Source organism: Podarcis vaucheri, assembly GCF_965113315.1.
Source record: "Podarcis vaucheri genome assembly, chromosome: 6".
NCBI classification, from domain to species: Eukaryota; Metazoa; Chordata; class Lepidosauria; order Squamata; family Lacertidae; genus Podarcis; species Podarcis vaucheri.
In genome coordinates this window covers 49,032,942-49,050,229 of record NC_138764.1, presented here as the reverse complement: position 1 = coordinate 49,050,229, position 17,288 = coordinate 49,032,942, and the positions used below count along the sequence as shown (strand labels likewise).

The following is a 17,288-nucleotide window of genomic DNA, read 5'->3' as shown; positions in this document are numbered from 1 at the left end:
TAATGGGGCCTCCTGCTGCTGCTGCGCCGCCGGAGCACAATTTCTGTTCTCATCCTGAAGCATAGTTCTTAACCTGAAGCACTATTTCTGGGTTGCCGGAGTCTGTAACCTGAAGCGTATGTAACCTGAAGTGTATGTAACCTGAGGTACCACTGTATTTGGGAAATAATTCCTTTGGTGGAATTAACTAACCTTTTTTGAGGTGGCTTCAGTCCCCCAAAAGCACGGGTTTGAGGTTTGTGTTGCCATAGATATTAAAAAGCATGTGCCCCACCCCTAGGTGTGCTCAAAGTGAGGGTTGTGGGCATGGGTGTAGAGCCGGGATTTATGTTGGGGGGTGGCAGGTAGCCCGGATTTATGTTGGTGGGGGGCAGGACACCCACCTGTCACCATCCTCTGCTTGGCTCTGTCTAGCAGATTCAGAATGAAATATATCAACAACAGTGGTTTTTAATTACTTTCTTTTGACCCCAAGTGCTGAGAAAAACCTGTCAAAATCTTTTCACCATTCTACTTTTAGCTAAGTATTTATATTTATTTGCTTGATTTGGGGGGCAGCTGCTCCCGCTTGGCTAAGCCCATGGTTGTGGGGGTTTCCCTTGTTGATGGGTCCAGAAGGGATGTAGCGTCCATAGGTGTGTGAATAAGTGTGCTGAACGCGCTGCAGAACACACTGGAGGAAATCGGGCATCCAGCCGGGCGTCTTGCTTTCTCTCCACCCTGACTCTCTGCTTTGTTCTCTCTCTCTCTCCTTTCCCCAACAGAGCTCGCCGGAGGGGCCCATGGAGAGTTACCGGAATGCCACCGAGGTGCAGATGACTCAGATGGTGCAGCCCTGCCACACCAACCACCGCCGCGAGCTCAGCATTGGGCAGCTCCTCAAATGGATCGACACGGCCGCCTGCCTCTCCGGTGAGCCGCCGCCACTCGCCTCGGGCACGCGGAGGGGCGGGAGCTCGTTTCTTGGCAACCTGCCCCCTCGGCGGGATCTAAAGCGCGCGCGCGCGCGCGATCACGACCTCGGCTTGCTCATTGCTCGCTCTTAAGGTGGAGCGAGCGAGTTCCGGCATAAGCCCTCGCCGCGCAAGGGAGAGGCAAAAAAGGGCTTTTAGGGCAACGGGCGGGCCTCTCCTGTTTTCCTTCATAGCCAATCAATCTGGGGGCGGGAGCGCGGACGGAAACGTCGGAAGGGACGCCATACCCTGGGGAAGCCTGTACACGTGAAGGCTCCCTGCATCTGTGGACTTTCAAAGGGAAAGAAGAAGGGGTACTACTTGGCGCTCCCCACTTAGAGACCTCTGTCCCCCTTCTCTACCGCTCAGAAAAACAAAACCGCGAGAGAAACTTCTCTGAGCTAAAGTCAGTCTCGTTTGGAACTTTGTCTTTTTTCTTCATCTTTTATTCCCTGAGCTAGTGGTGACTGTGAAATAAAAATAATGTTCGTGCACACATGTATGGAGAACAACTGAAGTGGCAAACAAAACAAAACATGAATGAGCAGTCGGTTAGTGTAGTTTTGAATTGTGAATTAAGCTGGGCTGGCAGCTGGAGGCTTTCTTTGGCACCAAGAAGAAGATCCCCATTGCCAGTTCAAAGGCAAGACAGAAGGGCATGGAGGGTGAAATGGTGGTGGTGGGGAACATGTCCCACCAGTGTCCCACAAGCTTCATCTCAAAGCTTCCCTATCATAAAACCATAGGCGCCGACTCCATGGGGCTTGAGGGGGCCCGAGCCCCCTCAAAAATTCGTTTGGGGGGGCTTCGCCCCCCCAATAATCTCCGGCGTCCCTCCCCCAGCCCAAAATGCACAGGGTCGGGCTGTATGCCTCCTGCCCTCCCTCCCGAGCAAAAGCTCCACCCAATTTCCTTCGGAGCTGATTAATAGGCACAGCACGCTCTCCCCTATTCGCTCACGAGGAGGCGGTGCCACTTTATTTGCATATTCATGAGCTTATTTATTATTCATGAGCTTTCCCGGGGCCCCCCCAATATTTTTTATAAGTCCGCGTCCCTGCATAAAACTAGTGGCTGATCAGCAGATCAAGAGTGTAACTGCACAAGCAGAGAATCCCCCGAGGGAAAGGCCACCAGGCCAAAAGTGCTGGTGGAGAAAAGTCATATATCTCAAAGCAAGCCAGGGGGAAACCACCCCCAACCAAACCAGAGCAGCCATGCCCACTGTTATTAGTCCTTATTATAGAATGCAGCTTATTTGTTTTTCCCTCTGGGCATGTTGCCTTTAGAACCTTTAACTACATTGTAGAAGCACTACTAAGGAACTTCATAAAGGAGCTTGCATTTTGAAAGCAGAAATGTGCCCAGGTCAAGCTGTTGTAATGATCAGAGGTTTGGGAAAGACTTAATGCACTCTAGTCCTGCACACTGACAGGCAGGATTGCTCACCTGCCAGACGTCCACAGAGGAATCTGCACAATCCATAAAAACAGTCCCATTGGATCAGAACCTAGGCCTATTCCATACAGCAGCCTGCTTTCCCACAGTAGCCTGATAAACACTACTTATACTACTGACACTTCCAGGACATACAGGCAAATGCCCCTTCTTCCTTGTATATACTTTGCTCGGCACTGGGCATTAAAAGGTAGACTGCCTCTCACCTGGGAGGTTCCATTTAGCTGTCATAGCTAATAGCTTCCAATATGTTCTCTCAATTTGTTCAATCTTTCTAAAGCAATCTAAGGGCTCATGCACACTTTCTTTTGTGCCATGTTTCTGAGCACAGGTCTGAGCTTTAAAGCTCCGTGTCCAAATGTTGTTGTTTTCTCCTGGCGCTTTCCCCAGAAAAACCCTCCTTTTACTGCTGCATCAGAGCAAATGGTTCAGAAGTGGGTGTCCTTAGGTAGACACCTTTATAGAGGCGACTTATGCAAACACTTCCATTGGGTTCTCTTTAGCACTGTAGCTGGTACTTGCTTAGATGGAGAGCATTGTGTGTAGAAACCTCTAATTTCTGTGTGAGTGAATTTTGGAATGTAGTCTGTCATACAAAGGTAAGTATTCCACCCATTCTCCCACCCACTTTGGCTCTGCCCTCCCCCCCTTGAATGTACTATGGAATGTTGCTCTCGGGCAACAGAAGATTTCCTACCCCTACCTTAACTCCACAAATTAAAATTTGACCTTGCTAATTAAATTGGCACTCACCGTTAATCAAGTAAACCTTTAATTGATTAAATCTGTCAATTAAAACTGATTACAACTTACGGGCTTTTTAGCGCCAATACTTCAACTGACCTGAACTTCCGACGCAAAGAAAAACTATTGAGAAGGGTATATTGCTGTTTATGGAGCTGCTTGCACAATGGAAAGATACCTTCTTAAATTAAAATGAGGCTTGGAAGGTAACAATAATCACACAATTAGAGAGATCACCAATCTTTTTGGGGACCCACCTGCGTGTTCAGAAGTCTTTGTTTTGGGCACCACAAAATGTTCACCTCCCGGAAGAAAAGCTGACAGTGCTCAGAACCACCTCCCCTCCACCCTCCCTGCAAGAAGAGGCAAAAACACCTACACGTAGGCCAAAATAAAGCACAAAATAAAAGCAGTCCACACCCTCGAAAAAACTTGGCAAACCTTGCAATAACCTCCCAAGCCAAAAAGCATGAGTAAAAAGCCTGAGGTTGGTAGGGTAGGGGGTATGTTGGGGGCTCTAGATATAGGTAAACCACCATTCTAGAAGAGAAGTGTAGCCTTTTGAATACAATATTTCAGATACCAAAGACCCAGTATCAAATCTTTAGGAGTCAACCTTGCAAAGAGCTGAAAAAACATTTTGAATGCCTATGTTCCAACAGCAGCTTTTTAGGCAATTGGGTGATCACTTGCCTGGGATCCCCTCCCCCCCAATTCTGCATGTGGGGATAATTGTGAGAGTGCTTCTTAACATAGCAGGCGCATGTGCTGGACTCTGCAGTTTTATGCATCCTACCATGGTGCCGGTTTTGTTCCTGCAACCAAGGCTTCTTGTTTCCATTCTAAGCCTGCAACTGTAATTACTGTGAACAGAAAGAGCCCTGTTTGCTGCAATGATGTACATAACTAATGTGGTTTGTTTGCCTTTTCAGCCGAGAGGCATGCTGGCTGCCCCTGCGTCACAGCTTCAGTGGATGATATCTATTTTGAGCACACAATTAGGTAACTGCCTCACTTCCTTGCCTCATTGCAGTTTAACTGGATTTTTAACTGGATTTTTTAAAATGTGCCTTTAGCAAATGCAGAAGTAGTAGAAATATGTGCCATGTTAATTAGCCCTTTTGAGCCTGGGTAACTTCTCTGGGTTGTCCCCCCCCCCCCTTTCCTTTTACTGGGACAGCCAATGAAAAATATTAGGTTGAAAAACCAATGGTTTCTCCTTTTCCATTAAGATGGGGTGTTCCAGCTCTGCTGTTTCAGTGCGGCATTGCAAAACAGGCCTCACCTTTGACGTGTGCCCTTAACAAAGAATGCAGTGCAGATGTGGAGGGTCTGGGAAATTTTGATTCCCTTGTTATAGCATCCCTATTCATGTGTTATGCCTGCAAATAAAATAGCACATTTGGGGGAGACAGGGGGACAAGCATGTTCCCTCCAACCCCTGTTTGTCCCATCTCCCTCCAACTCAGGGAAGAGTGGCCTCTGAAGTGGGGAGTCCCCTGTACTTTACGGGTCTCCCTATGCATTTTAGAATCCTGTTTTTAGGGTTTCCTCAGGCGTTCAGGGAGTCTCCAGGACTACATTGACAATTTGGAGGGTGATGAGGACGGGGGTGTAGCACTAGCACACATGTCCCCGTTGTCCCCCTACATACTTACTCTAGCTCCCTTCAGGTATTATATTTAAGAGTAACATTACACACAAGTTGACATCCCAGATAGAAGGTTTAATTGGAGCAGTCTCGGGACCTGTTTTGAATTCGGTTCTGTTTTAAGGTCGGTTCTGTTCCAAGAACGAAGAGAGTCTTTGTAGCATTTGCAGGAAGCTGCCTTCCCTACTGACCACAGCCCACCCGACACATCTGGCGTTTGGGGAGGATGTTTGGGGGATTATAGGATTACGACTTCTCAGAGGGCTTGAGTCTCTGCACCTCTCTGATTTAGAAAACGAGCCGGTGCCAAAATGTGCAGCTGCATCATCTTACACAGTGATATGTGCGTCAGCTCAAGAGCATATTTGTTCTTCTGTTAACCAGCTTTATTTATTTCAATTCCTGTTAAATATACCAGGTCAACGTATTTGTCTCTCTAGCCCTGTATGATGTCCCTTGACTGGCAATGGCTCTCCAGTGCACCAAGCAGAGGCCTTTCCTGAGGTCGTCTCAACTGGAGATGCCAGGGATGATCTGCACGAAAAGCATGCTCTCTGCCACTGAGCGATGACCCCTCTCCATCTTCTCCTAGAGGAAGGTCACAAAACAAACTCCTTCAGGTCACAGGAACGTGCCTTGTACTGAATGAGGACCATCTGCCTATCAAGCTCAGTATTGCCTTCACGGACTGGCAGCAACTCTCCAGGGTTTCAGATGGGTCTTTCCCAATGGGGGACTTTTGAGGATGGGCTGTTATTAGGCGACAGAGCAACTGCCTTACGTGCAGAAGGCATGTGGTTAAATCCCAGGCAACTCCTGGTAGTGCTGGGAATTTAATTAATTAATTAATTAACAGGATTTATATCCTGCTTGATCACCCATTGGCTCTAGGTGGTTTACACAGAATGTCCCCCGTCTGAAACCCTGGAGAGCCACTGCCAGTCAGTGTAGACCAGGGCTCTCCAAACTTAGGTATCCAGCTGTTTTTTTTGGACTACAACTCCCATCATCCCTAGCTAGCAGGACCAGTGGTCAGAGATGATGGGAACTGTATTCCAAAAGCACCTGGTGTAGACAATACTGGGCTAGAATAGATGGACAGTCGGACCTGGTATAAGGCAGCTTCCTAGGCCCACGCGGAGATGTCAGGGATTGAACCTGGGACATTCTGCATGCGAAGCAGGCACCCTACCATTGACCGGTCCTCCCCTGTGGCGCTTATATTTAAACTTAAAGCCTTGAAGCGAATTTTCTGAAACAGAACATTCACACTGAATTTTTATTATCCTGCCGTTCGTATTTGAATATATTCATGTGTTACACAAATGGCATGAAATCATTATGGTAAGCGCAAGCTCTGTGGCATACCTGTCTGTGTTAAAAATTAATAAAGCACCTTTTGGCAGCGGTGAGAGATTAAGTGGGCTTCTTTTTCAGAGGGCAGGTATGTAAAAACCTAGGTCCTTTTTTCTAGCTTGCGGGGTCGGTGGTTGTGTCCTTCTTTTGGGAAAGCTGTCGGAAGAATGGGTGAATTTGGAGTTTTGCCTTTTTTTGGTAATACTTTAAACTTTTATATTCCACCTGAGTACCCATCATCTTGATTCTTTTAGATGTGTGGATTTACTAACAATCTGCATGACTCTCAATATGGCTTCAGATCAGGAATGGGGAACCTGGAACCTTTAGTCCTTCAGATGTTGTTGGACTTCAACTCCCATCAGCCCCAGCCAGTGTGGCCAATGGTCTGGAGCAGAAGGGAGTTGTAGTCCCACAGCCTCCGGAGGACCACAGGTTCTCTATTCCTGCCACAGATTATTATGTCCCATTTACTACCACCTGGATGCCCTCTCTCAGCCAAAGTTTGTATGCTTGGGAAAGGGCATGTCTCCTCCTTGACAGCCTTGTCAATGGTAGCTAGCTGTGAGCCTCTGGTACTTCCTTGTCATTTACACAGACAAACAATGTACCCTGGCCACTTCCAGCAAATGCCGCCTAGCCTTTCCTGTAGTTGTAGGTCTGTCTGTGGGCTCTGGAGCTTGCCAGAACGTGGCTTTCATATAGTTTTTAGGACAGGTTTCCCCAAACTTTGGTCTCCAGCTCTTTTTGCACCACAGCTCCCATCATCCCTAGCTAGCAGGATCAATAGTCAGGGATGATGGGAATTGTAGTCCAAAAACAAGTGGAGACCTAAGTTTGGGAAACTCTGTTTTAGGGGAACCCAGGTGCACTGTCAGCCTTTACAAATTTCTAGAGCTATGCTTTGGAGATCCTTTATTTATCTCAGATATTTCTACTCTGCCACTTCAGGCCCAAAGGATCTCTGAGTGGTTTACAAATGAAACGGTAAAAATACAAGTCGCAGTAAAAGTGCAGCAGAGCAGCAATAGTTAAAACAAGGAAACTTTTTTTTAAAGAACCCCATGGCATATAAAAAGGTCTCTACCTGGCACTGAATGGACATCAGATTTGGTGCCAGGAGAGGTTCTCTGTAATGAAGAGGGCATTCCAGAGTTGGAGCTGAAATGCTACTACCTCCAGCCACCACTTCCCTCTCCTTCAAAGGGGGAGAACCCAGAGATGGACCTCTGTGGATGCTCTTAATGTTTGGACAGGTCCATGAAGGAACAGGCAGTCATGGACCCAAACAGACCATGGTTTTAAAAGGTTAAAACTAGCATAGTGGTTTGGGATTAGAGAGGGACAAGGAGCCAGTCCCTTTTTTTTAAAAAAAAAGGGCATTCTATCTGCCTAGTCAGTCCTCTAACTGCTATGGGTTGAACCAAGAGAAGTTTCCTGTCTTCAAGGCCAGCCCTATATAGCAAAAATTACAGTAGTCCAAATGGGATATTACTAAAGAGTAAGTAATTATGACCAGGCTATCTCTGTCAAGGAGAGGCTGCAGCTAGTGTTGCAGCTGCAGCTGCAGGCAGGTGTTTCAAGACATGGAAGCCTGGATCAAAGACCACCCCAAACCTTGAAAAGATAGTCAAAGGGAGATGTTTCTGAGCCAAAGTGCATGGCTGCATATGCTGTGGAAGACAGTAAGTTATGTTTTGTGAGTGCTCTATTAAGTGATAATGACCATGGTTAGAGTGTACTATATATAAAACACTGGAACTTCTAAACAGTACTTTAGTACTTGAGCAGTGGTAGAACTCGTATCCATGCTTATTACGCTCCAGGGAAGCAAATAAAGACAAATTAAAGGTGCAAGACTTCCCGTAAGCCACATATTCCCAGATCAATGCCAGCATGCAAACAACATACGCAGATTGGAAATAAGCAGAGAAATATGAGCCAAAATTGTCCTCACACCTGAGAGCAGCTTGAATGGTGCTAAAAATGAGGGCTAAATTAAGACCAGTAGCCCACTAACTTGGGTTGGGTTCTTGGGTACAAGCAAGGTGTGTCAATGCAAGAACTCTTGGATCAGTGTTTTGTCTCAAGATCAGAAGCCCAATAATGTTCACTTTAAAAACATGGGGGGAGGGAGCAAGAATCAGCACAGGTTATTCAGCACCTTTTAATTGACACAACAGACTTGTAAGGTGGGCTAGATGGAGACTAGACCAAGGCTAATGAATTGTGGGGTTTGGACTCTGATCTGGGTTCATGTCAGACACTGTCCAGTAGACTGAACTTTCCCCTTCTGATATGAATAGAAAATATGGGCAGTGCCTGCTGGCCTTTTGTCTGTCCACGTTTAAGCCTGTCCTTCTCCCTGTTCTCCCAAAGCTGCAAAGCATCTATAAGAATGTTCCAGTGCCACTCAGTTATGTTGACCTGGTGGGTTGGACAATTAAGGTCCTATAATGAAACACACCCCTTAGGTCCCACAGAGTTTATGCAAATGTATATTTTATATTGCGAGAGGCGACTTCTTTCTTTTTCAGCTCCACTTTGCTTTGTTTCCCTCCTTATCCTTTTGTATTAGACAGCTGCATGTAAAGTCTCCTTGGTGCCTATGTGGGAAGGACGAAGCCTGGTATGAGCCTTTGCAGTACAAATGTTTACAGCAATAGACTAGATTGCTGATCTCCTAACCCACTGATGTCCTGAGATACTGGTGTTAATTAACCTAACTGACACGGTATTCAGAATGCACCTACTAGCCTGCTTTTCCTGTGCACAGAGGCGGTTCTCAAAAAGTGTAATATTCACTTTCTGCAGCTTGCAGATGTTCTTTCCATCTTTCCGGCTCTAAAACAAACTGTAACTCTTCACAGGGTGCACATGGGACTATAAAATTGTTGTGTGAAAAATGAAGGGATGCTTTGTCCATCTGCTGTTCTGGCTTCTAGAAAAGATGCAGTTGCCAGATGAAGGGCTCGTTTTATGGGAGCAATTTAATTTTCTTCATAGTACTCTATGAGTGGATGGAAAGGGAGTAGGTTGTGTTTTGTGGGACGAAGGAGGGACTTCAGCCCCTAATAGCTCTTTACTTCTATGTCCCAAATCCAGATCAGGAGTATTAAAGGGGAAGAGTGAGTAGTGTCGGCGCCTGTTAGTTACCAGAATGAAGAAAGATTTTCAAAAAGGCAGGGATTCAAACTGTTATGTATTAACTGCAATTAGACCCCTAAGTGCAAAGTAGGAGTTCAAAAAAGCTTCATCTGACCAAATCATCCGGAAAATCTGAAATCCACACAACTCTCTGGGAGTTGTGCTTCTGATGAGCAATGTTTTCTACTTAATGTCATATGAATGCATTTCCTGAATGTCAACTGACGGCAAATGTAACCCAGTCCTGCAGTGTCAGCCAGAGATATTAGCAATACTCTGGTCATGCACAGGGACTCTAAAAATAGCTTCCCCCAACTATTATTTTTTTCATTATGTATTTTCTTTATACATTATGCAAACCATTGTTTTAAACACACACATACATACATCTACATGTGCTAATTTTTTTGGTAGAAGCTATACCCCAAAGCATTGCTGAAATCCTTTCTGCATTTTCCTGGGTCTTGCGGTATAAGTCCTACAGTGGGACTTTATTATTTCTGCAGAAGCATGCATCGGATTGTGCTTCATGAGAGAAGTCATGCTATACCAGGTGGGGCAAATTCTTTCTTTAGTCCATCATTCAGATCAGATATCATTTTATAATTCACACAAGAATCAATATGCACGCATAGCATTTAGTAAAACTGAGCCAGTGCATGTTTTTTGGCTACCTCTGGGGTTTGCAGTTCAGAATGTGGTTACCTTCAGATGCTGTTGGACTACATCACCCATCAACCCTAGCCAGTATGGCCAGTAGCTAAGGATAATGGGAGCTGTAGTCCAGAAACATTGGTTGCCTCTGGCATAGCCTGTCAAAGAGCTGAATAGTTTTGTTGCTTTCACCTTTCTGGCTTAGTTTCTTTACTGTTCTTTCCAGTTCAGAATAGTCAACAAACTACCAACAACTCTAAGAAGAAGGAAGCTGATCCTCTCTAAATCTTCTGTGGTTTTTTAAAAAAATGTGCTTTGAAGCAAACTGTTTTGGAATAACATTAGTAAATTGTTCACTCCCTGATTTAAGTAACACATCCCTTTGAAATGGGGCAAAATCTTCAATATTCTTACAGAGACATTTAATTTAGTTCTTGATCTTACTTGCGTGCCTTTTGCATGTCAAATGCCTTTATTGCAAAATAATTACTTGTCTGCATATAATTTCTGAGAGTTTAGTCAATGAAAGGAAGGGTTTGTGTGAAAGAAACTAGGTTAGTGGGTGAATCTGTGCTTGGGATCTGTGTTTATTGTAATAGTATACCTTTTGGGTGTTTTAAGGCCAGTATGAAGGCAGTTCCCTTTTGAAATCCATTGTTTCCACGTGTGTGTACACACACACACACACACACACACACACACACACCTGCAACCTGAGACAACTTCCATTTCAGAATATAGCACTTAAACTGCGAGAGTTACTCTCCAGCTAATGGCGTGTGATTCTAAATATTATTAATTCAGTTTTTACCCCGCTGTTTGATACTACTTGAAAAACATCACTTTGAGTTTCATCAACAATTGCACTGGGTGGCAGTAAGAGGATGTGTCCTTAAAGAGGCTGTCTCTACTCATAAGGTGCTTCCAGACGGGGGCTCAGTTTTCTAAATGGGTCAGTGGGATATTGTAAGTGGGTTGCCTGCGACAGATTTAAATGGGAGAAATTGTGGGCTGGGTTTTTAATGTCAGTGATATTGGCAGAAATGTGCATGCACGAGGAGCACAGATTCCACAAGGAACAGCTGTCTGGAAGCACCCCTAGACAAAACACCACGTGGGAGCACTTGAGCCTGGCTTCGTGCCAAGCAGATTCACTTGGCTTGTAGCACGAGGGTGGTGGTGGCATCCTTCCCTATCCATATGCTTAACGAACTCCTACATCTCATATCTGGGCTGATCTGAAGGAGAAGCTTAAGGAAAGTCCTGTGTTGAAATGAAGTGTTTAAATCAGGCTGTGACCATCCTGCCTAACCTTTCCCCTGTCAATTCTGTTCTCACCATTGGGGGATTTTATTTTATTTTTTACTGAGGAACTGAAAGGGGAGAGAGACTTGCCATTGCGCTTGAGAGCTTATATTAAAGCCGAGCGTCTCTGAACCCAGGCAGATAACTTTTTGAGGGATGACACATCCCGCTTCCTTTATAGAGAGGTAGATATGATTTAAATGTGTGTTTAGCCATGGGTGAAATCTTATCTATGTGCCCTTTTCTGATGAACCAGAAAACTACACGAGGCCTGGGCCTGCAAAGTCTTCCACTTGGGACCTGGTGGGGAGGGGGAAAAATAATTTCCATCCCATAAATCTCTAGGCCTATCCAGTGCTTCCTCTCAGCCGTTCCATGAACTGTCCGGGTGACCTAACTTACAGGCCTCAGGAATTAATCTGACTATGTTGCTTCTAGACACCCGGTGGGAGTGATTTGAGCAGAAAGCTATCTTAACAAATGGACCATGACAGCAGTATTGTCGAGCAGGGCCCACCAGTCAGGTAGAACTCCTGCATATCAGAACCACAGGATGCTTTCTACCAATTGCATTTTAATGTTTCTCATCTTATTTATCTTTTCTCCCCTATCCCTAGTGTTGGGCAGGTTGTCAACATCAAAGCAAAAGTGAACCGAGCATTTAACTCTAGCATGGAGGTTTGTATGCTTCAATGTTCTATCTTGGAGGACTTACTTTTGTTGCCCAATAAGCAGCTAAGGTTGCAATCCTAACTCCACTTACCTGGGAGCAAGCTCTGCTGCATTCAGTGGGACAATTGCAAAACCAATACTGTATGAAACAAAAGCAATATGAACCACATGAGAAAATTTAAAAAGCGCATATAGGCTCAGAGCAGCAGCTAATAAAACCACAAGCAGGGACAATACCAGCCACAATGAGGACTTAAATGATACAATTTAACCACCACCAAAAACTTGAGTGAACAGAACAGACTCCAACAGGTGCTTAATAAAAGACTGCAAATACGGTGCCAGGTAGATGTCTCTTAGGAGGGAGTTGCAGAATGAGGTACAATCGCAGAAGCAGCTTAGTCTCTGGTTATGGCTCACTACTCATGGTGGGAGCTTCTAGAAAAGGGTCTCCAAAGACTATCTCAGCTTTTCGGCAGGTTCATGTGAATCTGCACCAGTCCGTGCAGAGGAACATCCTCCATGTCAAGCAACATGTAGAGTAAAATGGGAGTTTTGCAGGAGAGGACAAAATCCACTTGCTAGGCACAATGATCATGCTACAGCTGAAGTACTATTTTACTTGTGAGTTGCTGAGCTTTTGAAGCATATTGGCAAGATTTGTGTGCCAGAATGGTGTCACATTCCTGTAGCAAAGCCTTGTATTTCTTGGCTATTTTTCCATGTACATGTGAATCCTGGAATATATCCTCAGAACCAGTTATTGTTATATGTTAATATTATGTTAAATACTCTATTGAATAATAATATTAACATACATGAATTCGTAAGGTTCCCCTCCCCCCCCAATGTAATATTTCTGAAGGGAAGTAGAGCTGTCACTGTTTCTGTGCAATTGGTCCAGTGTGGTATCCTGATTGTGATACTATTTCCAAGTCATCAAATTGTCCTTCATAATCATAAGGGCTAGAAACTTGGATTTTAAGTAAAAATGAAAACTTAAAAGCAGCTATTCCTGGAAGCTATATAGAGACCACATTTTGCAGGGCACAGAATATGTATGGCCCTGGTTTGTGGAATATTCATTTCTCCCATCAATTGTAAAAGCTTTTCTGTAATTCACAGAACAAGAATCTATCCAGGCGAAACCCAAACAGCACCCTGATTCCCATAACTTGGCTTCTGTTGCTGGAAAAGGGAAGAATGTTATCCAGGGGATGTCTGGTTTTCATTTTTCTGCCCCAGGGAACAAACTTCTGTGATTCATTTGCTTAGGAGAGCAGCAGTACATAGAATGCAATAATCACACCGCCTGTTCACCTTTAAATATTCAGAAGTATGACTTGCCAAACCAGAGCTAAGAACTAGAACAACACAGAGAGCTATTATGCAGTGCAACTCCTTCAGGTGCTACAAAGCATTCTTTTGAAATATTATCCAGTTGTTTCAGATGTTCCTTTTTCTGAATAGAAATAGTGGAAGGTTTTTTAAAAAATTGCAACTTAACACTTAATTCACTACCTCACCTTCGTTTTATTTTCCACCTCCCCTCTGGTGATTTTTTTCTAGGTTGGTGTACAGGTCAGCTATGAAGACCTGTGCAATGGGGAGCAGTGGAATGTCTGCAAGGCCTATGCAACTTTTGTGGCACAAGGCAAGCCGTCTGCTAAGGTAGGCAAAGAGAGTTAAAAATCTTTAGTTTAGGCATTTGGGAAAAAATACCACTGCTGCTCCATCCCTTCAACTCCCTTTGCCCCTTGAGATTTGCTTGATAGAGACTACCCTGTGCATTTAGAGAATGTATAAAGACTCTTGTTGATTGCTTTAGCTATGTTATCATGGTCCTTAACAACTATTTATAAAAATTATGTGTTTGTGTTTATACAGTATGTTGCTGGCGCAGCTCTGCTGAGGTCTAATTTGTAATGTTGAGACTAGGAGAAAAATAAAGATATTTTAATTCAATCATAACTTATTAGCTGGTCTAGAGTTCTGCAATACAGTAGTACCTCTGGTTGCGAACGGGATCCATTCCGGAGCCCCGTTTGCAACATGAGCAGAACGCAACCCGCGTCTGCGCAGACCGCGATTTGCTGCTTCAGCGCGTGATGTCATTCTGAGTGTCTGTGCATGCGCAAGCGGCAAAACCCGGAAGTAACCCATTCCGTTACTTCCGGGTCGCCGTGGGACACAACTTGAAAATACGTAACCTGAACCGAACGTAACGAGGTATGACTGTACACAAATGGGATAGCATTGCGTGGTTTTTAATACAAATTGGGGCACACAGATATAAATACAGATAGCTTTCGTGGTGACTTGTACTCCTCCTTCCGGCAATTCCTGCAGCCAAGCTGGTGCCAAACACATTGTTCTGCTTTTTTTTGGACCACATCAGTGAGGCCAAGAGGGGGTCATGTCCTCTGGGCAGCCCATGACCTCCATACATACTGCCCAGGCTTGCACCCTGGAGAGGTAACTTTGGTGCTACTAACGCAGTAGTTTGACTTTACCCTTGGAGGCGCACTCCATTGCCAACAATGATGACATGATTGGCTTTGTGGCATACAGAACTTTGGCTGATTGTGCAGTGGATGAAAGTTATATGAAGGTTGCAGTTTTCTGCACAATTGCAAGGATTGAACGTGCTGGACTTCTGCAAAAGCACGCCCAATCTGGGGCTGGAAACCTCAGGCCCCTCTATTTGAACTTTGGGACTCTCCTCAGACTGCACACCTCACTGAATCTGCCCCGCATTCTCCTTGAGTGTTTTTGCCTGGTCAGAATGTGGATAATGCCTCTTGCTTGCCTGTATCGATTAAAATAGAAAGCTTGTTGCATGCCTGTAATGTAGCCTACTGTACAAAGGTGTTTGAAAAACAAGGCCATGGTGCCATTTGTTGTGAACTGCAAGGTTTTCCTTGACATGCGCACACACACCCGCCAAAGTGAACAACCCATTTATTGTTTTACGCTAGAACTATGCAAACTACAGAGAATATCAAAATAGGTAAAATGTGGTTTGGTAATGCTTTGGGCAATCACGGGTATGTCCTGAACTTTTTCGTTCAGCAAGTTTCCAGAGCTAATAGAACTCCCTCCGAAATGATTTGTGTATTGCCCCATCTCTACAGGCTTTTAAAGGGGCCAATGAAAAACTCACTTGTTCCGGTTCCCCTTTCCTTAAAAGGATTTAGAGTGCTGCTTTCCCAGAAACTGTTTAAAGGTTGTTTTATTTAATTATAATGGTGTGATGGTGGCCTGTGAATTGTTTTCGAGTGACTGTTGTTGTAAATTGGGGCTGTCATTGACATACTGTATTAAATATTATTTTATGGTGGTTTTATGTCAACCGCATTGTGAGGTCTGTGCCCGAAGAGGCAGCTGAAAAATACTTCCTTAGCGTTTAGATTTAAAATAAATGGAAGGTCATTGCTGAACTACTTTCTCAGAATGCGGAAAATCTCAGGTCAGGATGCTTAACACCTGCAAAGGCTCTCTACTGAAAGGTACATTTTATGCTGTTTTTCCAAAATACACTTAGATCAAGTTAAAGCCCCTGGTTCCTCAAACCGAAGAGGAGAAGATTGAGTACAGCGTTGCAGCTGAACGCCGCCGCATGCGACTGGCCCACACAGAGACCATCAAAGACCTTGTTACTAACAGCCCTGTCCAGTCCGGTACAGAAATCCCCAGGCTCCTTTCAGGTACTTTTTGCTGACGGGCAGCACTTGTCTAGTACATCAATCCTGCCACAGGGTTGGAAACAACAAAGTGTGCTCACAAGCAGGAAAAGGGAACCATCAGCAACTGAACATTGAGAGTTAAGGCTAGCCCTGTATCTGGAGATCGTGACACTACCTATAATTGTGGGGTGGCCACCACAGAATATAGAAGCAGATGTTTATGTAGTAGATGGATTCCTCACACTTTGTCAGGCAGCATTGTCTCTAGGAGTCACCTGGTGCATGAAGCAGTATGTATCTTTGACCACATGTTTGCATAGCCAGCTACAGCTTCCTACCAGATAGATATACATGGATGTATTTCTTTTTCAAATTACGGTGATGTGCATTGGGGTTTCCCACAGCGATATTTATGTAAGGTATTCTCACGCATAGAAGAGAGAAGGTGATTGGGTTTTGCTAAAGATGTAATCTTCAGCTGCCACCAGCCTTGCTTTCTGTGTTGTCCTTGCATTTAGAGCAGCAGCTGTATTTCCTAGCGGATAGGAATACTTGGAGGTTTTGCCAGAAGATATCCTCATGGGTGGCATAGTGGAAGAAGCTACTGCCAGCATATTGCTGGCCTGTTGTTAAATCCCTAAGGGGTCACAATTGCTGCAGAGAAGGTGCTAAGCTGTCTATGCCATGCTGTTTAAGGAGGCACAACAGTGGTGCCGGTGGTTGTCAGTTAGGGGCTTCACCTTTTGTAGACCTTACCTTAATCATCACTACCTTTTTAAAAAAAGTCATTAAACCCCTAACAAAGAAATAAGCACTTTGAATTACTACAGATGGAACCTAATGGAACAGGAGTGAAGTATAAAGCTTGGGCGTGAACAGAAGTAGAGATGAGAATGAGCCCTGGTTTGTTGCCTAGAGAAGAAGAAATTGGCAAGCTTGACACCATGCACTTTTGGAAAGAGATGGTGTAGAGCAGGCAATGGGGCTCATGGGTCCTTGATTTTATTTATTGGTTGCATTTATATCCCACCTTTTTCTCCAGGGAGCTCAAGTGGCTCTCCCTCATCCCTACAACAACCCTGTGAATTAGGTTAGGCAGAGGTGCAGTTAGCTTCATGGCCAAATGGGGATTTGAACCCTGGTCTCCCAGTTTCTAACACTCTTAACCACTGTATTACACTTACTGCCACTTGTTTCCTAGCTCCTGGTATCTGCATTCCTACCAGTTTATTCATTTAGACACATCCCAGTTTATCACAAATGCTGACTGTCTGTGGCTTCCTAGGGTCGTGTGCTGTAAACAGGAACCATTGTGTCCTTCTTGTGCCGGATAATTCTGCAGCAGTTCCTGCCCACTTCCCTGCCAGACTGTGGCTCCCAGCAAATTGGAAAGGGTGTGGGGATTCAACCCTGCGAAGATTGTTCCTCTCCAGACACCTCTCTGATAAAATTGTGTCCTTTTTTTTCTTACCAGAGTTTGAGAACAGAGAGTGTGGCATGATGGTACCTGCAGAAAAGACCAGAGTGGAAAGTGTGGAACTCATCCTGCCCCCACATGCCAACCACCAGGGGAACACATTTGGAGGACAGATCATGGCCTGGATGGAAAATGTGGCCACAATAGCAGCAAGGTGGTCTACTTGGTTTGGGGGGGAAGAACTA

The 17,288-nt window shown here is 44.8% G+C and overlaps 1 protein-coding gene across 2 annotated transcripts in view; it reads left to right on the top strand.

Annotated features, from left to right (window-relative positions):
• The window catches only part of ACOT11 (acyl-CoA thioesterase 11), a 61,387-nt gene that overhangs the window by 28,308 nt on the left and 15,791 nt on the right, over positions 1-17,288 (top strand). Inside the window, exons 2-8 of one of the 2 annotated variants that reach the window (XM_082225661.1) lie at positions 765-912; positions 4,088-4,157; positions 8,741-8,791; positions 11,886-11,946; positions 13,510-13,611; positions 15,485-15,647; positions 17,101-17,257. In XM_082225661.1, coding sequence (XP_082081787.1) covers positions 783-912; positions 4,088-4,157; positions 8,741-8,791; positions 11,886-11,946; positions 13,510-13,611; positions 15,485-15,647; positions 17,101-17,257 — 734 coding nt within the window. In that variant the 5' untranslated portion in view covers positions 765-782. The remainder of the gene's footprint in view (positions 1-764; positions 913-4,087; positions 4,158-8,740; positions 8,792-11,885; positions 11,947-13,509; positions 13,612-15,484; positions 15,648-17,100; positions 17,258-17,288) is intronic. The other variant, XM_082225662.1, reaches the window with a different exon arrangement.